This window comes from Leptinotarsa decemlineata, unplaced genomic scaffold (assembly GCF_025532065.1).
Source record: "Leptinotarsa decemlineata unplaced genomic scaffold, Ldec_3_MD MMD2_tig00026294_RagTag_RagTag, whole genome shotgun sequence".
NCBI classification, from domain to species: Eukaryota; Metazoa; Arthropoda; class Insecta; order Coleoptera; family Chrysomelidae; genus Leptinotarsa; species Leptinotarsa decemlineata.
Genome location: NW_027412674.1, coordinates 8,080,222 through 8,104,100, shown reverse-complemented (window position 1 = coordinate 8,104,100; position 23,879 = coordinate 8,080,222). Strand labels below are relative to the sequence as shown.

Below are 23,879 nucleotides of genomic sequence, written 5' to 3'. Positions count from 1 at the left end.
TTCTAGAAGAAGCGACTTTATTGAGAAAATTTGACGATTTAGGTATAGGGACATGATATATCATCTTGAAGCATTTTTCACCATCTTTCAATTTACCGAGTAATATACAGGGGATTTCATTTGAAAAAATTAACTTTTGACTACTTTTATGCACAATGGAAATAATAGTAATTTTAGCACGCCCTGTATGATATGGAGTCGATTTCTTGGTGTTATTTGAATATTTCGAGTTTGTCCAAACTATCATCAAAATATCAATTTTTCATGTATTGAGAGTACTGATGTACTTAATTTCAATTAAGGCTATGTTTTGGACCATATTTAGCACAATTTATTTTTTATTTCGAAAACAGTTAGAGATAGGTATAGGACATTATTAACAAAAAAGTATTAAAATACCAGAGCGATTCCAAAAATATACGGGGTGTTCCATTAAAAAAAAATATTGCTACGACTTTTTGATAGAAGTGGCAACGCCGCAATGCTGAAAATATTTTAGATCGATAGAGCAGGTAAGGAAATGTGAGAGGTGAAATTTTCAGAAAAATCATGCTTTGCCTTTTCCAGAAACGTCTAACCTACCATCGACCGTGAGTCACGCTATATACAGGGCTATTCAAATTCGTTTCTGTACATGGGAGATAGAGTGTAGGTTGAATTATGGCAAAGTTTCGTATTTTAGAGACCTATTTAATGATGTAAAGAAATCGAATATAGCTCTTTTGGCTCTGGAGATATACAGGAAAAACAAAAGTATCCCAAATTATTTTTTTGTCTATATCTTCTTTATTCGTAGACATATTGAAAATCTGTCCACATTTTGCTATTGGCATTTGACGTGGGCTCTCAGAATATATCCATGAATCTTTTATACAGGGTGTCATCTGATTTGGGTCACCCCATCTTTGAATTTTTAAATACGGACCTGTATTTTTTGTTGTAGTTTTTGGATCGTAGACGTTCACTTCATACTGAGAAATTAAATTTAATTTCATATTTCGGGATTTGTCGGTAATATTCGATTATAATTGTGTGAATTATTCCCTTTTGAATTACGGCCCTGGAAATTGGTTGACTGAGTTGAATAAAAACACAATAGCAACTTTCACGTCTCCCTTTGTACCGTAGAGTTTTTCGCGAGTTTTTTTTTCCATTTTTAGGTACCTATTCATATTTTTTCTATTGCTCTGAGCGTTTTCTACAATGAACTTAGAATAAGAAAACTTTTTATGATTATCTGAAACATATCTACAACAAAAATATATTATATGTGTTTTGTTGCAATTGGCAATGATGGAAATTTCGAAAGTAATGAGTTCGAATCTGATTCACCTCTATCTGAGATAAGGGAGATCATTGTCAATACTAACCCTGTTCATATTCCCGCCCCAAATGTTGCTGTACCTTATACACCACCAACTTGGCCAAATAAACTTGTAAACCAACTCCACCTCCAGATTTTGAAAGTTCTTCTGGTGTTGCCGACTTTGTACAAAATAATTCAGAAAATGTAACACTGTTCCATAATATATGCCCAATAATTCCAAAGGATAATTCACCAAAGAGAATAAAATTTTTCTTACTGAATGACTTGGTGTTATCGTATTTGTACCATCCCATAAGTCAAAAACAATCAATGCAATTTTGGAAAAAAAGTTACCTTTATGTTTGTTACGCATACCTGATTACGGTCCACTACGGTCTTTGTTTGGTAAAATTTTCTGCCCCTCAAAGAGGTAATAAACTTCTAAAGGAGAAAGCAAAATTTGTTGATGGTCAAGTTGAATATACTAGAAATGCCAACTGTAATTATTCACTTGCTCGTTCTCATACAAATGCATAAATCACCTTTCAACGACAATATGTTCTTCGTCGAGTCAATACCAACTATCACCGTTTCTTCGCCAATTATATATCGAGTTCATCGCAAAACGAACAGTCAATGTATCTGGCACATTGCCTCTAACGATAGCATACCTAAGCTAGAAAAAAAAACATTTGTGTGGATTGAAATCTGCAAATGCACTCGAGAACTATCTGAATAATCGAGTTTCAATTGAAATTCAAATGACGAAAGAATCATGACGTTCAAGGAAAGTTATACTAGAACTCATTAGACTTATTAGGCTTCTGGATTGGGATTAGGCCAAGGAACTGAAAATCACTAATATTTCGTAGCCGGCGTTTCGTGTTTTATAAAGCCATCTTCGGGAGATCAAATTTTTCGACTTCGTTACATTGAAATATTAATGTAGAAGTTGAAAATTAATCATAATTGTTTTTTGTTGTATAAAAAATAATCGGAAATATTTATTTTAAAACTCATATTGAGTCTTTAAAAAAGGTATGATAATGATAAGTTGAAACTTCATTGGAAATAAAGTAACAAGCTGAGCTTGTGTCGTTTCGCTGGTACAAGTAGCTAGCTTCTTCAGAGGTTTATGCATCCTGAGTAATCTGCGATGACTGTATGTTACAGCTGCGTAAGGGGTATTTATGTCGACACAGGTAGTTTGATGTGCTAATACCTGTATAGTGGAAGTAAACGATATTGTGCACTCTTAAAGTTGGTGGCACTCTCAAAGGTAAAAAAACACCAATAAATAGAAATGAACGGGCTGCGAACTAGTCCACGTGGACTGTAGACTTGGCGGTTCGTACTGGATAATTTTTACTAACCGAGTTTTATAATTGGCTGAATAATCATAAAATAAATTTGAAGTCATGTTACGGTGACGAATAAAAATCGGGGAATCGGAAATGGTTATTCCCGTCGTGTTCAGTTCAGGAACTGATCGCGATTTGAGTGTTGAAATTCGATATTGGTGCAGTTATAATTACTAAAAAATATTATCTGTTTAAAATGTGGCGTCATTAGACAAGTACTACTAGTAATAACGAGTGTAGACTTTTTCCAGTGTAGTGATTCCAACAGCGATGGTGAACAATGCGAAAAAGAGATACCAGTGAATAAGATTGGGATGCATTTGAATATTGAAACACAGACAGTATGTTTCAATGTATATAAGAATCTACATCTCAAGTATGGTTTCGAGGGAAACAAACTATTACAAGCAACATCAGATTTGAGCGAAATGCCTTTCTCAACTGTACGTAAAATAGTCAAAAACAAACCTTATGAACGCAAAACGCGATGTGATACAGGATTACCAAAACCTTTAGATGTTCATCTAATAAAATCATTGAAAAAAAACAATATACAACTGTTACAAAAGCAATGAAATTCCTACAACTGAAATCATAAGGAAGAAATTGAATACTTCCGGACATAACGTGAGCTGCTGTGACAAAACTCTTCAGAATTGGATAAAGAAACTAGGATTAAGATTTAACATAATAAACAAACGTCAAGCAGTTATGGAAAGCAGAAGAATAGTGGAATAGCGTAACAAATATTTAGAACAAATAACTAAATGTAGACAAGAACAACGGCAAATTTTCTATTTGGGTGAATTTTGGTATGACACTCACGACACAGTTACGAAAGGGTGGACTGATGGTTCGAGAAAGTGTATGCCTAACATGTCTGCAAACAAGGCATCGCAACTAATCATTGGGTACTTCCATATTTATGATGGAAATAAATTCAATATTGATTCAAATGACGACAGCGATGATGAAACAGATAATATGGAAGAGGAATTATCAGAAGCTTTCGAAGAAAGTTAGTGAAGTGTTTTTGAAGCGAAATATATATATTTGGAGTTGGAGGTTGGAGTTATTTGTTGAAAGAGAAAATGTTCGAAATTTATGAAATTATATTAAAGAAAAACCAGAATTATTGTTGGTTTGGAATTCATGTAGATTTTTGTCAATGTCTATACTTTTCTTTTCTTTACCATACATAAGTGATATAACACCCAAGTTATGCAGAATCTTTATAGATTTAAATGTAAAAATAGCTTTTAGAACCATATTCACCATCAATAAATCATTTTTTAAACTTAAATATAAAACTCCAATTAACTTTCAATCTCAATTAATCTATTCTATTCCATGCTTGAATTGTGGTAGGGAATATATTGGTCAAAGTCAAGATTACTTAAAGACAGAATTAGCTCACATAAAAGTGATAGTAGATTACATCCTGAGAGATGTGCTCTCAGTAATCATGTGTCCAAAGAAGGTCATAAAATGGACTATAATTCAACAAACATTTTATCAACTGAAAGAAATACATCTAAAAAATTGTTTTTGGAAATTTACAATCTAATAATTGCCTCAATGAAAGATCAGACATTGATCATCTCAGTGAAATCTATGCCTTTTTATTGGACATTGACAAAAATCTACATGCATTCCAAACCAACAATGATTCTGGTTTTTCATTAATGTAATTTCATAAATTTCAAACATTTTCTCTTTCAACAAATAACTCCAACCTCCCTAAGGCAGGATTTTACTTTCATTCAACAACACCTCTTCACTTGTTTTTTTCCTCAAGACTAATGAGGATGTTGTTCAATTAATTAACATATTTGATTTTTGGATTTTCTCATTGAGTTACTTACAGAACAGCAGATGTCTCTGATCACACTTGCACCAAAATAATATATTTTGTTCCATGGTTTATCATCTACAAACAAACACACCTTTTCAAACCGAATTACATGACAGCGGACATTGTCAATTGTTTTGTGTCTCTCTCTTTGTTCTTCAACCTCATGGCTTTTACCGGTAATCCATAAATTTGAAGCAATTAACGATTTTTAGAAAATTTGGAGAAAAACAAAATACAAATTTGTCAATAGGATACAAGAATGAACAGAGTTCATTCTTCCTCTTGCACCTTACAAAAAAAAAATGAAAAAGATGAAAAACAAAAAAATAACAAAGGACCTATAATAAAATTTGAATTGTGATAGCGGGTACAACATTCAATTCATGAGGTGGATATCGATACAAACATAAGGATACTACAAATATTTTAGCTATGGCCTACAATAACCAATGTGTCATAGAATATATTCGGGTATTATTGATTTTTCAGAAGGTGTTTTTTCAGGCAGTACCTGAAACTGGAAACAGATTTCGACCGAAAGGAAGGTGGTAGGTTGTTATAGAATTCAGCTATCGTATATGTAAATGACCTTTTGAATAGTTCTATGGAGTGTCTAACAACATGGATCATTTTGTGCCTGATGTTCACATTATGAATATCAGTTCGATAAGTTATTTTGTTATAGAGGTAGGGAGGTGTTCTATTGACAATAACTTTATGAAATAATGTCGAAGAAGGAAGAGTCCGCCTATTGTACATTTTCAGCCACCTAGCTTTTTTGAGTGTATGAGAAATCGGTTCTCTTTTCTTGATACTGTATGAAAATCTTAAACAAGAGTTTTGAATTCTTTGAATTCGTTGTTGCTAATTTTTATTCAGAAAATAATGATACACTACGTCACAATGATTGAAAATAGATAATATCAACGAATCACAAATGAGTAATTTGGTTTTTAGGCTCAAGACATGCCTATGAGGGTATAATACTTTCATTTTCCCAAATGCTCTTTGAATCAATGTTAAAGTATGTTTTTTGAATTTGAGTTCATAATCGATACAAACTCCTAGATTTTTAACCTGATTTACAACCGGTAAAACAGTGTCATCAATTTTTATGATCAGATCTCTAAGTTTCGACCTTGCGACTTTCCTTCCAAATACAATCATAGAGCATTTGGAATTATTAACTTCCAGGGCATGTTTCTTCGATACATTAACGAATTGATTCAAATCGTCATTAATTATATTTTCGCTTTGCTGTACAGAGTCAGGAGTAAAAGAATAATACAACTGTGTATCATCGGCATACATATGATATTTGAGTTTTTTCAAACAGGTTGTCAAATGAGAGGTGTAAATTATGTAGAGGATAGGTCCAAGGATTGAACCCTGTGGGACACCTGAAGAAGTATTTTTGAAATCTGACATGTGGTTCTTCACTCCAACAATTTGTTGTCTATGTGAAAGATATGAATCGAAAAATTTCAAAGTGCTTTGACAAAGTCCATTATAATGTAATATAGATCGAAGTAGTTGATGATTCAGTGTATCGAAAGCTTTGCTGAAGTCGATCAATAGTAGGACAGTGATTTCGTCTCTTTCCGATGCTGCGACGATATCATCTAATATATTCAATAAAGCTGTAGCACAGCTATAGTTTGGTCTGAAACCAGATTGCATAATTGGAAGTACATTGTTGTTGTGAAGGTGGTTTCTCAACTGTTGAGCAATAGCCTTTTCCAAAATTTTAGAAAGAAATGAAAGAAGACTTATAGGACGCAAGTCTTTGAATTCCTTAGGTTCTTTGATTTTGGGTATTGGTACCACGATAGACTGCTTCCACATACTTGGGAAAACTTTCTTCTCCAAGCAAAAGTTTATAATATGTAAAATAACGGGCACTATAGGTGGACAACAGAGATTTAAGAGAGAATTATCGAGATCATCTATTCCTTTTGATCTACTTCCTATTGATGGATATATATTTATTATCGCTGTCGTCATTTGAATCAATAATGAATTTATTTTCACCATGATTAGTTGCGATCCCTTGTTTGCAGGCATGTTAGGCATAAACATGCCTAACACCCAAAAAATAGTTTTGACACAATAAATTTCATTGTTTTAGATTTCTCGTCCGACATAAATTTTTCATTTTCGTTGCATTAATGCTGAAAGATTCATACCTCAATCGAAAAGTCATGAACTAGTTTCGATAGAACTGTATCAAGCACATCCCTGTTCCGGTATTATGAATGTCAGAAGATAAGTTACAGTTTCGCTGAATGAGGATAGGAGATTTCTCGTCTAGCATATGCTGTTGCTGCCATTACTGCTTGGCTTAATATCGGGACGATCCGTTACAGTGAATGGGAAATGTATGTTTTTAACGCCACCTGTCAAGTGAAGTTTAGAGATTTATACCGCTAATGAAAGTTTTTAATTTCAGGGTCTATTACAAGACACCGAAAAATGATGTGTTCCATTGACCGAAGATTATTAATTCGAATAGAAAGAGTAGATAATTATATTACAATCGAAAAATAAGTTTCTATTTTTCCATACCGAATTGAAACCATTTTTCACGCGAGTATATTCTCATTAGGGAAATGATAAAAGTAATTCAAATAATCCTTGATGATTTTATCAGACATTATAATTTATATGGTATGATTTTTATTTGGGTAGGTACAGAAAATGTTAGTGCGTTTGATAAAAATTCAGAATTTAACAATTCTGTCAGTAATACTTCTCTTATCATGATTTTTTAATATAAGTGCAGTGTGACCCATTTAAAACCTCTCTTATACAAACCCCTTTTTCAATAGACTGTTTTTTTCTCATGACGCAGATATTCGCGAAGTCATTAATGAGTATACGTATTCAGGGCCAATTTTTAATAATTAAAATAGATACTGGCGATTTTTTTAAATGTAACACGTCAGGGGACGGACGGCTATTTCTCTCTCGTTCTGCCTACAAACACCTCTCAGCGATTCGATTGTATCTCCTCAGTCGTCGCAAATCGCCGTCCTTTCATGGGTCTCTTCAATCTTGGGAACAAGAGAAAGTCGCAGGGGGTCAAATCTAGTGAATACAGCGGCAGAGGCATGGCTACGGTGTTGTTATTGGGAAAAAAATTACGAACAAGGAATAACGAGTGAGCAGGTGCGTTATCGTAATTCATATGCCATGAATTGTTTTTCCACAATACCGAACATTTTTTTAATATTGTTTTTCGCAAGCGGCGCATAACTTCAAGATAACACTCCTTATTGACCGTACGATCATGTGGAAACAACTCCTGATGCACTACGTCACGGTAATCGAAGAAAGCAGCGTGCAAAACTTTGAAATTTGATCGAACTTGGCAGGCTGTTTTTGGTCTTGGCTCTCCTGGGGCTCGTCTGACGCTTTGTTTCAATTTTCCCCAAATCAACCCAAAGGGGAAAAGTCTCAGTATGGTGTGTCCATACTTTTCAGCAATACTCTCAAGATCGTACACTTTTTCAAATGTTTGTCTGTAAAACTTCAAGTAGTTCGTTTTTGGTATATTTATCTTCAAAATACAAATTGTTATCCATTAAAAAACTTTGTATTTCATCTTTCCTCGAATTTTTATTCGGTACTCTGATGAGCTGTCGCGAATGATAGGAAGCGTTGTCAAGAACTATTACACTCATTCAAATTTGGGATCAATGTGTTTTCAAACCATTCCTCAAAAATATTAGCTTCCATATTCTTATGATAGTCAACATTGCAGTCCTCAAGTTTTTTTCCACGTAATTTCAAAGAATTCAAAGCCATCCCTAACTTTTTTCGCAATACACAATGATTAGTCGCGATCCTTTGTTTGCAGGAATGTTAGGCGTACACATTCTCGAACCATCAGTCCACCCTTTCGTAACTGTGTTGTGAGTGTCATACCAAGTTTCGTCCTAATAGAAAATTTGCCGTTGTTCTTGTCTATATTTATTTATTTGTTTTAAGTATTTGTTACGCAATTCCACTATTCTTCTGCTTTCCATAACTGCTTAATGTTTGTATATAATTTTAAATCTAAATCCTAGTTTCTTTATCTAATTCTGAAGAGTTTTGTCACCGCAGCTCACGTTATGGCCGTAAGTATTCAATTTCTTCCTTATGATTTCAGTTGTAGGAATCCCATTGCTTTTTGTAATAGTCGTATATTGTTTTTTCAATGATTTTATTAGATGGACATCTAAAGGTTTCGGTAATCCCGTATCACATCGCGTCTTTCGTTCATAAGGTTTATTTTTACTATGTTACGTACAGTTGAGAACGAAATTTCGGTCAAATCTGATGTTGCTTGTAATAGTTTTTTTTCCTCGAAACCGAACTTGAGATGTAGATTCTTATATACATTGAGAAATACTCTGTGTTTCAATATTCAAATGCATCTGAATCTTATTCACTGGTATCTCTTTTTCGCATTGTTCACCATCGCTATTGGAATTACTACACAGGAAAAAGTCTGCGTTGTTATCACACTCGTTATTACTATTAGTACTTGTCCAAGGACGCCACATTTTAAATAGATAACAAAAAATTTAAGTAATTATAACTGCACCAATATCGAATTTCAACACTCAAATCGCGATTAGTTCCTGAACTGAACATTGACAACACGACTGCTATAAATATCCACACATTCTATTCGTCACCGTAATATGACTTCAAATTTAATTTTATGACTCTTCAGCCAATCATAAAACTCGGTTAGTAAAAATTATCCAATACGAACCGCCAATTCTTCAGTACACGTGGACTAGTTGGTAGCGGCTTTGTTTCTCTGTATTGGATAATTCTGCGGTCACCCTGGTATACCATCCAAAACCGAAATGGGAGTTCTTCCGCCATCCCACGCATATAAAAACAAGCTGAAAAGAGTCGGATAATTGAAATTTGGAAAAAACAAAAACGTCATCAATGTATAGGGAACAAAATTCTCTATCGATCAATACAGGCAGTATTTTTTAGCTGATACCACTATTGCTATCTCGGAAACGGTAGTTCCTACAAGGACGGTTAAATGGAACGAAAGTTGCCTATTTAGGAATGCAACACACTGGTATTTTCAGATCTATAAAATCATCAACGGTTTTTGAGATATTTGAAAAAAACTGAAATGACAAATTTTATTTTTTTGCTCTACCGCCTCCATTTTCAATAATATAAAAAAATGATGTAGTAACTTTTGGATTCATTTCATATGTATATGGGTGAACTCATTTTTCAATGCAACGTTTCGTTCATTGAACTCTATCATCAATATATGCTTTTTAAATACGGACCTCTATATTTTTTTATACATTTTCGTAGTCATTATAATTACAAATTCGTTGACATATCACAACATGATATGTATTTCTCGACGTTTCTTCCCGAAACCACATCATCAATATTCTGTCATTTAACTTTTTTTATTCAATGAGAAATCAAATATCAAACTATCGTTGTAACACATAGTTAACAGTATCGTTAATATTGAAAAAAAGGCAGTTGCGAAAAAAATGTAACGAAATAATAAATGAACACCATAACGGAATGTCTCACGTTACATTTTTTAAGTTACCGTCTCACGCGATATCGCATCAAATGTTCAAGTTGTCTTCCATCATTTCTTAAACAAATAGTTGCTCTAGATATAGTGAGCTTGTGGCAGTTCTCTAACATCTGTGGAGTGATAGCGATGCAGGCACTCCTTATTGAATCTTTCAATTCTCCAATATTTTCAAAATTTGTTCCGAATACTTGATCTTTTATGAAGCCCCACAACGAAAAATCTAGAAGAGAAAGGTCTGGTGAACGTGGTGGCCATTCAATAGGACCATTATTTCCTATCCACCTTCCTAGCATAGTTGTATTAAGGAAATCTCTGCAGATTTTCCTGCGATGTGGTGGAGCTCCGTCGTGTTGGAAATACTCATTTTTTCTTATGAGGCTAAGTAGCAAATCTTCTAATAACTCAATTAGAGTCCCTGATGAGAAATCCAAGTATAATTCTCCGGTCAGAGATGTTTCACAAAAGTGGGGGCCAATAATTTTATTATCAAGAACACCAAAGCCATACGTTAACACCATATCTCTCCTGAAAATTGGCAACTCTATGTAAATATTCATTTTCTCGTCGCCAAGGATAATGTATATTCCTGTTGAACCATCCGTTATTGGTAAATGTACTTTCATCACACCACGATTTTTTTTTACAAATTTCATCATCTTGGCGAAATTTTCTAATGAGCCATCTACAAAAAATTTTTCTCCTGTTGAAGTTCGTTAAACGCAAATGATGAACTTTCCTGACTCTATAAGGGTTGAATTTATTTTTCTTAAAAATTTTCCATACAGACGTAGTGGATATGGCGGAATTCTGAGCAATCTCCCTCAGAGATACTTCCTTCTTCTCTTTTTTTTTATTTTCCATACATCCATAATCAAATTAATGTCACTTTATCATTATTGTGAATCTTCTTTGAACTCACCTAAATCGCCGATTTCATTATCGCCACCACATTCAGTAACCGTACATTTTCTTTCAGAGGGTTTTTCAAAAGATCCATAATTCCGTAAAGTATTTTCGATTCGTTGAAAATATCTATGATTAGGTTGTCGTCGTTCAGGATACAATTTCTGATACATTGCCAGAGATTTGGTAGCAGAAATTATCGCTTATCATGTTTCTCGTGAAAATTATCTATGACTTTTTTAATACAGTATTTTTATTAGTTAATTCTTGTTGATATCCTCATTTTCTGAACAAAAATTTTTGGGTAGCTACAAATTTTCAAAAGACATTTGGAAATTATGAATGGCTTGCTATTACCATCAATGAATTTTTTTCAAATCAATAATTTTTCACTCTAGCCGGACAGCTATTATCAAACAATCTACCCTTTCATATGACCACTCCCCACACCGTGGGGTAAGTGATCATTGGGTCCGAGAATCATGTGCCCTGAGCAAGCGCAGTGAGCCAAGAATGACAGCCTTCTGCATCTGTGCGGCTAAGAATTCTGCCTTAGTGCGGCAAGCCGGTATGATTTTAGGATTCCACCAAGATTCCACCAAGGACTCCAATAATCAGAACAACCATCTTGACAGAGTGATCTGGATAGAGTCTCCTGAGTTCTAAGAGAAAATCTCGATACATTATCCGTTTTTACTCCTCTTTTCGGACGATATTCGTCTCGCCAGGAACTGAAAACTCCACGACAAATATCGTTTTGGTCTGGTGGTCGAGAAGGACTACATCAGGCTTATTAGCTTGTATGAGCCTGAGGGTGGGGAACGAATAGTTCCAATAAATTCGGCACTTCTCGTTCCCCACAACGGATTCAATATCCCCCGGAGCGTAGGGCAACACCGGTGTCTCGTCAATACCGTAAGAGTGCCGTAGATGGTAATATAGCACTCTTAGGGCCGCGTTATGTCGATGGATATAGGCCGAGACCGCATATGCTGGACATGCTGATAGCAAGTGCATTAGGGTCTCGGGCGCCTCGCGGCAAGCCCTGCACCTTGTGTCAGGAACCTCTATACCCATCACGCGACTGCGGTAGACTAAGGTGTTGAAGACACCATCCTGGCAAGCTATGATGAACCCATGATGAATTATAATTATTATTGATACAAAGATTATTGGTATCTCTTTTTCAAGACGACCCTGACAGAAATTTAGTTGGATTTCAATGAATACAAATATTTATATTCTCAATGAACGACATTATCGACAGGAGAACTCTGGATTTCAGTAACATTCGGAAATTCGAGCTCTCAATAAAAAATTATAGTGATGATGTGGTTTCAGGAAGAAACGTCGGGAAATATAGATGTGATATATCAACGAATTTGTAATTATAATGACTACAGAAATGTATAAAACAATATACAGGTCCGTACTTAAAAAACATATATTGATGATGGAATTCAATGAATGAAACGTTGCATTTAAAAAAATGCGTTCACCCAGATTATAAAGCACATAAAATAAAGCAAAAAGTTTCTTTGTCATTTTTTGATATTATTGAAAATGGAGGCGGTAGAGCAAAAAAATAAAATCTGTCATTTTCAGTTTTTTGCAAATATCTCACAAATCGTTGATGATTTTATGGATCTGAAAATACCATTGTGTTGCATCCCTAAAAAGGTAAATTTTGTTCCAGTTAACCGTCCTTGTACGACCTACCGTTTCCGAGATAGCAATAGTGGTATCAGCTAAAAGAAAACGACACAGCGGAATAAATATTTATTGAAATATGGAACTACAAAAACAATTGACATTAAAATGGACAAAACTTTCGAAACAACCTAAAACATCATTGTTATCCAATATTTTTTTTAAATCGTATAAAGTTGACTTCATTGAAACTACGATTCGGTCTAGGTTCGGGGGTAGTATCCATATAATTGGTTTCCAATGATGAAATTGAAGAAGTTTCAACTTTGAAATTGAGACAATTATCTATCAGTTAACGTTGAGTCATACTATTTACGTACGTTCCTCATCCACATAGTGGTTTGTTAATAGTCCTCTCCTATTATAAAACTTTTCATTTCCAGGTGACCCATCAGATAACCGGCCAAGTAATGGTGCTAAAAATGAATACGCGTCATTCGAACAGGCGCAACATGCTCAAAGAGATCCAGTTGATGAACCGTCTCTCGCACCCCAATATCTTGCGACTGATGGGAGTTTGTGTTCACGAAGGTCAACTCCATGCCCTCACCGAGTACATCGCCGTCGGGTCTCTCTATCAGGTCATCCAGGATATAACTTTCGACTTGGAGCAAATGACTAGGGTATCCATTGCCAAGGATATAGCCGCCGGAATGGAGTACCTTCATCAGAAAGGGGTGATCCACAGGGACTTGACAAGCAAGGTGAGTTCGATGTTGTTGGAACAGCATTTTGAGGTGATGAACATCGTTGAACACGATTTTTTTTTGTTGACAGAGGGAAACAAAAAAATTAGTTAGGTGATGAATCAGGAGTGATCAAATTTATGTTTTATCTTTCAAATAGTCGAAACAATCTGTTTTGCTGTGAAAAATGACTGGGTCATGATGAAGAATGATGCGAGGTTTGAGGTTGTATAATTTTCTGATTTCTTCGAAGACTTGGCAAACGAGTTACTATACATATTGTTTATTAAACATGCGGCAAAAATTCAAGGGACTATTCCTTGGGCTATTCTACGGATATTTTGCCCTTGAGGATTTTTGATAGGGCACTTTGTGCCCTATCAAAAATGCAATGTATTTCTGCAAGGAGTTATGATTTTTTCTAATGGAAATTGAATTAAGGGTAGTCGGGGGTGTATTTAATTAATTGACAGAAAAAATATTCCTAGCAACGAATTTCCTTTTGGAATTATTTTTCTGCTTCTATTATTATCAGTTGTTTGTACAATTTCAATAAAATGCGGTTCATTTCATAAAAAAAAAGGATACTCATCATCATTTGAATCATTTCCAATCACATCAGTTCGTTTCCAGCAATGAGTCTATCAGTGTAAAAATTTCCATGGCTAGCCATGTGAATAATTTCGGTGAAACGACCTATGGCGGAATAGCGCGCTCGCGCGCATGGATGAAAACACATGGCCACCTTCACACTGGTCAGTTTCTGATTCATTCGTGATTCAAAGTAAAATCACACTCACTTCCGACAAATAAATCTAAGGGAGAATTAATTATACATGGGATTCAAATAACACAAATAAAAACCTTATTTTTGAAATATCTCCGGCAGTAGACATTTTCATATTGATATCACAGAAATTTTAATAATGGTAGTATATATGAACTCGTTAACGTTTATATTCATAAAAAAATTCTCCATATGAAATAAAATGTACTTGAAAACCATGGTTCTGAATAGAATTATACGAGCTATATTTATGAATGGTTCTCGAAGACTCATGAACCCTACTAAAATAATTCAATTATGCATTCATGCCACCCACCAAAAATAAGAAATTCAACGTTATGCAGGGTGTTAATTAAGTATGTACCATAAATTTAACAGACGATTCTTTAGGTAATTTTAAGACGAAATGTTCATATAAACATGGGCCCGCAAATTCTTCGTTCTCAAGATACAGGGTGTTAAAATAAAAATTGAAAAAAAGTTATTCGTAAATATCTTAAATATCCTTTACCTAATTTTGTTGTAATTTGGCAGTGGTATTTATAACATTAAGGAGCTAATTTAGCCCGAACGTGATTCAATTTATCAAGTCCACTGGCGTCTCGAGCGGGATTTGAACGAATATTTTTGACTTAAAAATGTACGCCACTGACTTTTGTGCAATTTTTATTATTTCTTTGGATCGAGCAATTAGAAATACAACTTTTTTTTCTTGAATTTTTTTCGTATCTTGCTTAGTTTTTAAGAAAAAAAAGTCGACCTAATTGCATATCCCTGGACCTCACAAGGAATAATATGTGGAATTAAATGTTTCCCATGGAAATTATTATTTTTACAATTTTTCATTACTAATTATGTAACAAGAACAACAAATATTGAATAACATTAACATCTAGACTAACGAATTGCACTAAATTAAGTGTTGGAAATGGCCTTCTTCGGCTTCAATACAACCGTCTAGCCGTCGCATCATTGAATTTCGCACTCTTCTGAAAATATCATAAATAATAATCAAGGGTTGTCTTGGAAAACGATTGCAGCATTTAATAAACAACTTGACAGTTGTTGTCAACTTTATAAGCTTTTAATGTATAATTGTTATAAAAAGTGTGTTTAGTGGTTATTTTTCGAACTATTTTTGTAAAACATGGTTCAGTTTACTAAGAGTAAAATGGCAGATATGCATTTCCGTTATGCTGCAAGACGCATTTACCATGAAAGATTTCCTCAGCGTGTAGTGCCTAATAAAAGAACTTTTGTACGTCTCCATGCACGACTTTCTGAAACAGGCAGGTTCAAAAGATCGACAGTTGTTATTGGGAGGCCTGCAACGGTACGAACAGTTCAAATTGAAGAAGCTGTTTTAAATGAGACTGAAGTAAATCCTCATACCAGTACTCGGAAAATAGCTGAAGAACTGAATATTACCCATGTCACAGTGTGGCAGATTTTAGGAGCCCAGCAGCTATATCCCTATCACATGCAACGTGTGCAAGCTCTATTGCCCAGAGATTTGCCCTTTTTCTAATTGGCTACACGGTAAAATGAGAAGAAATCCAGGTTTCCTAAATCGAATATTGTTTACAGATGAAGCTTGTTTTTCTCGTAATTCAATTATTAACTTCCACAACAATCACATTTGGGCCGAAAACAATCCACACGCCTTCATAGAAAATAATTTTCAAGAACAGTTTTCCTTTAATATTTGGGTTGGAATTGTCGGTGACCATCTCATTGGGCCTCACTTTTTTCCACCTAGATTTAATGGAGAAGAATATCGAAGGTTTTTAGAACTTTTAGAAGAAATTCCAGTCATGGAAAGATTCCGTATGTGGTACATGCACGATGGTGCTCCACCACACTTTATTGTAGTGGCACGGCAATTTTTGGATGAAAATTACCATAATCGCTGGATTGGGAGAGCAGGCCCACACCTATGGCCACCTCGCTCGCCCGAAATGAATCCTTTAGATTATTTTTTCTGGGGACACCTTAAAGCGTTGGTATACAAAACTGCTATTCAAAGTGAAGAGGATTTGCGGAATGAAATCATTAATTCATGTGACAATAATAAAAAAATATCCCAGGTATTTTCAGAAAAGTGCGAAATTCAATGATGCGGCGGCTAGACGGTTGTATTGAAGCCGAAGGAGGCCATTTCCAATACCTAATTTAGTGCTTTTCGTTAGTCTAGATGTTAATGTTATTTAATATTTATTCTTATTGTTACATAATTAGTAATGAAAAATTGTAAAAATAATAATTTCCATGGGAAACATTTAATTCCCCATATTATTCCTTGTGAGGTACAGGGATATGCAATTAAGTCGACTTTTTTTTCTTAAAAACTAAGCAAGATACAAAAAAAATTCACGAAAAAAAGTTGTATTTCTAATTGCTCAATCCAAAGAAATAATAAAAATTGCACAAAAGTCAGTGGCGTACATTTTTAAGTCAAAAATATTCGTTCAATTAGTAATGAAAAATTGTAAAAATAATAATTTCCATAGGAAACATTTAATTCCCCATATTATTCCTTGTGAGGTACAGGGATATGCAATTAGGTCGACTTTTTTTTCTTAAAAACTAAGCATGATACAAAAAAAAATTACGAAAAAAAAGTTGTATTCCTAATTGCTCAATCCAAAGAAATAATAAAAATTGCACAAAAGTCAGTGGCGTACATGTTTCAGATAAATTGAATCACGTTCGGGCTAAATTAGCTCCTTAATGTTATAAATACCATTGCTAAATTACGACAAAATTAGGTAGGTATAGGATATTTGAGATATTTACGAATAACTTTTTTTTAATTTTTATTTTATCACCCTGTATCTTGAGAACGAAGGATTTGCGGACCCATGTTTATATGAACATTTCGTCTTAAAATTACCTAAAGAATCGTCTGTTGAATTTATGGTACACACTTAATTAACACCCTGTATATTAGCCCAATTATCTCTCTTGAATGTATGAGACAATGTACTCTTTCTAATGTTCCATAACTTCGTATTTCTGTTAAAAATAACACAACACAACAAAGTTTTTGTTTCGGGGTTGAAATTAGATGATTTTAATGTATTTCCACGTGTTAAAACCAAAAGTGACCATAAAAATTATATATTAGCTCTTGTTTTCAAGATATAGTATCATTATATTATATATATGTATATTGAGTTTTTAACAAATGAAATATTTCATCACCAACAGTTGGTACACATGTTTGTTTACATAACACCACTCTCATCAGCTGTTCTTAAGTAGTAAACATAACCTATGTGAGTTTGTCAATTGTACGCACGTGGTTGCTATTGAAATTATCGTGTGAAGTTGATTTTTAAATTAATTTAAGTGCTGATCTGAAATGCCTCGAAAGTGTGTGAATTCTGTCGATAGCTTTTGCTATATATGTGGTGAAATAACATTTAAGGCTCAGAAACGTAAAATGACACCTATCGTTAAGACAGCCTATGAACATTATTTTGGTGTGAAAGTTGGGGACCAAGATAAATCATGGGCTCCTCATATATGTTGTAATTCTTGTTCCGTCATATTGCGAGAGTGGCTGAAAAATAAAAACCGGGCAATGGCTTTTGCAGTACCTATGGTTTGGCGTGAGCCTACCAATCATACAGACGACTGTTATTTCTGCTTAACTCCTCCCATTAAGCAAGGTTTATCTATGAAGAAAAGAGGAACGGTTAAATACCCTAATCTCCCATCTGCTCTTCGGCCTGTACCACACTCAGACAATTTGCCAGTCCCTTCTCCACCCCAAAACTATGAAATTTTAGAGGAAGGTGATGAAGACTGTTTAGAAGGAGCAACCCATCCTTCTACATCCTATGACCCTGATTTTGAGGTAAGCGATAGGTCTAGTGATCCGCACAGAATTAGTCAAGCAGAGTTGAGTGACCTTATAAGAGATCTTCGCTTGTCTAAGGAAAAGGCTGAGCTGTTAGGGTCAAGACTACAACAGTGGAATCTTCTAAAACATGATGTGAAAATATCTCAGTACAGACAGCGTCAAAAAGATTTGCTTCCTTTTTTTGAGAAAAAAGAAAACCTCGAAGTTTGTTCTGATGTTTATGGTTTGATGGACTGCTTGAATTTGGATCACACTCCATCTGAATGGAGACTGTTTATAGACTCTTCAAAATTAAGCTTAAAAGCTGTACTTCTGCATAATGGAAATCAGCTACCCTCTATTCCTATAGGTCATGCAGTTCACATGAAGGAAACGTATATAAATATGAAAACACTTCTCCAATCAATCAAATATGAACAACACAAGTGGCACATCTGTGGTGATCTGAAAGTCATTGCTATACTCCTAGGAATGCAATTAGGGTTCACCAAGTACTGTTGTTTTTTGTGTCTGTGGGACAGTCGGGATAGAAAATCTCACTATAAAAAATGAACTGGCCTACACGAGACGTAAACCCTAATGAGAAAAATGTAGTTTACGAGCCTCTTGTAGATCCTAAGGATGTTCTCCTTCCCCCATTACATATTAAGTTGGGACTAATGAAAAACTTTGTGAAGGCCATGGACCAGGAAGGACAAGCTTTTAAGTACTTGAGAGCAAAGTTTCCCAGGTTGAGTGATGCTAAAGTCAAGGAAGGCATCTTTATTGGGCCTCAAATCCGTGAAATCGTAAATGATCCTGCTTTTGACACGATTTTAACAGGAAATGAAAAAAGAGCCTGGGAAGCCTTTAAGGGGGTTGTACATGGGTTTTTAGGTAACAAAAGAGATGATAACTTCACAGCATTGGTTAAAGAGCTTCTTCAAGCTTACCACCAACTTGGATGCAACATGTCCTTAAAAATTCATTTTCTTCACTCTCATCTTAATTTCTTCCCACAGAACTGTGGAGCTGTGAGTGACGAACATGGAGAAAGATTCCATCAAGACATTGCCTTAATGGAACAGAGATATCAGGGCCGTTGGAATGAAGCAATGCTTGCAGACTACTGCTGGTCTGTGTGTAGGGATGCTCCAGAAGTGTTTTATAAAAAACAAGCTAAACGACAGCGATCTTACAATGAATCGGATGGACTTAATTGAAATTTGGTGGTACAAACTTCTTTTATTTGTCAAAACACTAAGAATAATGTTTTTTTTATTAATTTTGTACTTAAAATATTCTAAAAGAAACATAACAATATTGTTTTATGTACTTTCACTTTTCACGTATAGTATAACTACTCTTTAAGATTAAGTACTGTGTATCTCAAAAACCAGAGGTAATAAAAATTTTTCATTGTTATTTTTGTTTTTATCACCCCAAAATTAGTAGAAATTGACTAATTTAGTGTAGGAAACATTCAAAAAATATTTTTTTGTTGTGTTGTGAATTGACACTTGGTAACACCGCTGTAGACACGATCAATTTTATTGGTTAACACTCGGCCAATTCAAACTCTTGCTTCTCGAATTTTTCTTTTTTCTGCAAATATAAAGAGGTATTGGGACCGATTAGGCTCGATAAGTATAATATACCCCTAACTCGATTAGTTTATAAGTAAACCAGTATCATTTTCAATAGCATGAAACAAGCCCATCGAAACCAAATCGCTCTTGAAAATTTCCTTCTTGCATCAAATGTAAATTTGTTTGAGACCAGTACCTTTTATTATTCTTATTGAACATACTCAAGTTGCTGAATCGGGTTTCATCTGAATAAATAAGGTTAAATGGAAAACGTACATCTTCTCTGTATTCAGTCAAAAACCAGTTGCAACAAGTCAATCTTCGGTTGTGATCGTTATCGTAAAGATGTTGGTGTAGTTGGTACTTGAATAATCGATAATTATATTTGTGAAGAATTCTCCGAACGGACTAATAACTTATATCACACTCAGAAACAATTTGGTGAATTGAAGCCGTACAATTTACTTCAACATAGGCCAACACGTCTACTTCTTTTTCTTCACTGATGATGAAGTTATTGGCATTTTCTTTTGGTTCATTTCGCATTTTTATTTCCAGTTCTGGAAAATAATGTTGAGTGGGATGACGACGATTAGGAAACCTCTTAGCATAAATTCGAGCTGCATCAGTTGCATTCTTTTTTTGTTTCTCCGTAAATTAGCAATGTCAATTTTCTCGTTGGCTAAATTTTATTTTATGGGATACTCACGGATTTTCGCGATTTTTTCTGGGAGGATACTACATGCTGGTAGGAATTCAGAACATTTTGTTATTTTTTTGTCGGTCTCAATTAGTAACTTCTAAAGTAAGGTTAGACTGAGTTAGGTTAGGTTAGGTTGGGTTAGGTTAGGTTGAGTTAGGTTAGGTTGAGTTAGCATGTGACAAATTATGGAATTTGAATCTAATTTCACGAAACTTGGCAATTAGTGAATGAAAAGGGATAGAAAAAAGTGCGATGATATGGAAAAAGATGTGTTGATTAAAAAAATATGTGAATTGCAATCGTTTATTGCTTAAAAAAAAGAAAAATATGACGTCATACAAACTTTGACAGGGTATATATCGAAAAATAATTGAGTCCGACAAAAATAAAAAGTGTTCTGAATCTCTACCATCATGTAGTATCATCACAGAAAAATTCGCGAAAAGTAAAATTTTCCCTTCTCGTTTCTAGTATAATTTGCCATATCTAATTATAAACTACACAACAAATAATTTTCTAAAAGTGACATCATATTCATTAGCCTATTTATTTAGGTAGGCCTAGCAGCTTCAATTGTTTGTCACCGATAACGAGAATAACAGGACTTAGTGCATAAGTATACCGAATAGGTATTATTTGTTATTAGGTATGATCGTTTCTTGCAATTATTCAGAAAAATAGAAAAAATAAAGTGAAAGTGTGTGGCATCAAATTATTCGTAAGAAAGTGATCTTTCACAAAAAGCCGATGAGCCACCCCCTTTCCATTTGAAAAAATCTCAATTAAGGATATTATTAACAATGGGCAATATTCCTCCTGACGAAAATCAAGTAGTTTTCATAAAAGAACTCTATAACAACGCATTTTAAACTTATCATTTCAACCCTTTTCTTTAAAAAATTATTTAAATACTTGAAAAAGAGGTATTAAATGGATTCGTTTCTATTTCACCATTTGGCAACATCGGTTATAGCTAATAAAGGACAATGAATCTGTTACCTGTATGAGACAAACAAATATGACATTTTTCAGAGACGTGCTGTTCTGTTTACTTATGTTCCGAGTTCCGAGACTTTCTGTGACATATGACATTTTGTGCGCCTAACCTATCTTCCTCTATATAAATAAATAACAAAACAACTGTTGTTTATGTGGCTTGTGGAGGTGGTATTGAGCTATAATTTATATTTTGCCTTAATTGTTGATTTAAAAAGATAATTTTTCTTTTTTTAAGTAGAATATCTAGGTACGTATAAATTATTTAAACTTGATATAGACGCTGTTGCCAATATGTGAATTAGAAACAACTCCCTCCAACCAACTCCCTTTAAAAATTAAAACCCAACATTTGAAACATCAATTTGAATTCTTTTCGAAGTGAATTTAAAAAACTCATGAATTAAACTCAAGTTTACTTTGTTCAAACTTGCATTTGCTGTAATAACCGAAATTGAGGAACATTCCCCATTGTATAAGGAATTGAAAACATGTTTTTCTACAACAACAATGCTTTGGATTTGTTCTACGCTATTGGATCCATCTCTATCTTTCGAAACTTTTCCCCTTATCAAATACAATTTCCTTCATCAAATGATATATTTTCTGTTGAATAAACTTTGTTACACACATCGGTTATTCATCACTGAGCAATTTGACATGGCGCGGTGATTGAATATTGATTCATCAGACAAACGTCACCATGCCATAAGTAATCACTATTACTAATTTTAGCTTGATTGTTCTGATTATATCATTGCGATGAATGTTTTTGCAATTGCAGTGATTTTAAAAGGAAAATATCGGCCGTTGATCAAAACAAGGAAATTAACTCCGTTTTCTTCGCTCGATGGAAGGAAAATTTTAATTTTGCAGTGCTAACCAAATTTGAATCTATGCATGGGTATCTCGTAAATGGTGAAAGATGAAACATTGAGAAAAAAAAGTTGGTCAAATCAACAAAATATCATTGAATTGAATTAAATGAATGTGTTGGTATCCCACAATTAAATACAGGGTCTTTCAAATTCGATCTTCACCATTGGGATCTCGGAAAGTATGAGAGATACCTGACTAACAATATGTCGTTGAGAAAGTTCTGAAATTTCGAGTAAGGTGAAGTGGGGTAAATGTGATCTCCTTTTTGATTAGTTCAACTTTCATTCAATATAAAACTGCAAAGAAACATTTTGAAAATTTAAGAAAAATACCATATACTTTTTGAGCGGTTTTGTATTCATTGTGTACGAGAAAGTCAAATAATATTTAATGTAGTTGATGTTGCGTGATTTTTTTTTTAAATCATGTCAATATATCACATTTACATATGTATGCAAGTATGACGAAAGTTTATATTTTTGTAGGAAATAGTATATTTCGTAGTCTGAGGCTATTGTATAAAAAATCAATTCAAGCTCTCTGTTTTTGTTATTTTTTATAATTTATTTTGTTGAAACAATACAAAAAATATGAACTTTTAGAAAACAATGTCAGAAGAAAGGAAACAAAAAGAAAATAAAATCAAACACAAAATACTCCCAGATGTCTTAAAGTTAATACTGAATGTTAAAGTTTTTAAATGCAACGGGAAATTCGTACATTCCACGTCTATCAACGATAGGATCGGGAAGTACTTTTATAATATCCTGTTGAAGAACAGTATCAATGTCGGCAATTGTTGGCCATACAAATATTTCCTTTAGGTCGTGTGAATTTAACTATCCAACCATCATCCATATGTTCTGATACAAGTCCCACATAATGTTTAATTTTCTTTTTTGAGCAATATTGCACCAATACCCAACATCCGACATATACATTTTCAATTCTTGTTAAATCCACATTCTGTTCGTCTTCTTCTTTATCATTTGCATCTTCTTCCAATCTCGTTTATTTCGTTTTTTGGGCTTTCCCTTAGTTATCTTATTAATCTTTGTATTTTTTTCTTTTTGTTGGGATTTGTCTTTTAAAACATCAATAGCTTGTTGCGATGTCAATACTTCAGATCCAAGGCATAAGCGTTTTTCATTTGTGTGCGTTTGGAAGTTGCTTTACCGTTGATAACAATAACTCTTCAAAGGTAACGTTCTCCTTTTTAATTGAACTTGCACTTGATGAACATGGAATTGGTTCGGTTTCGTCAACTCTGGCAGCTATATTTTCCTCTTCGTCAGGAGTGGCAGTTCCGATTACAGCTGCAGCTGTAGATTCTCTGCTGAGAGAAGATAGTTCTCGAGATTCAGGAGTTGCTTCAATGTCTACCATTACTTCATTGCCGTTTTCTTGTATGGATAAGCAGGGATTTCCCATCATCTTCCATTTGTTAAGCAAGCTTGGTGGAAAAGATGTTTCAGGGATGACGTCACGATTGAAAGGAATAATTCCACCTTTTTTAAAACCGTTAATAATTACTTCTGCGTTCACCTGTTTCCATGTTGTACATAAAAATTGAGAAAACATTTGTTTTGGTAATTTATGACCTACATGTTGCCTTTGCCAGGCAACTAGTTTTTCATCCCATTTAACTTTAAAAGATTTGAAAACAGCCA

At 34.2% G+C, this 23,879-nt stretch overlaps 1 protein-coding gene across 1 annotated transcript in view; it reads left to right on the top strand.

The window, feature by feature from the left end:
* cdi (serine/threonine kinase) overlaps nt 1-23,879 on the top strand; it is a 73,842-nt gene that overhangs the window by 27,857 nt on the left and 22,106 nt on the right. The window contains exon 2 of the mRNA XM_074180275.1: nt 13,106-13,426. Within this exon, the coding sequence (XP_074036376.1) occupies nt 13,106-13,426 (321 nt within the window). The remainder of the gene's footprint in view (nt 1-13,105; nt 13,427-23,879) is intronic.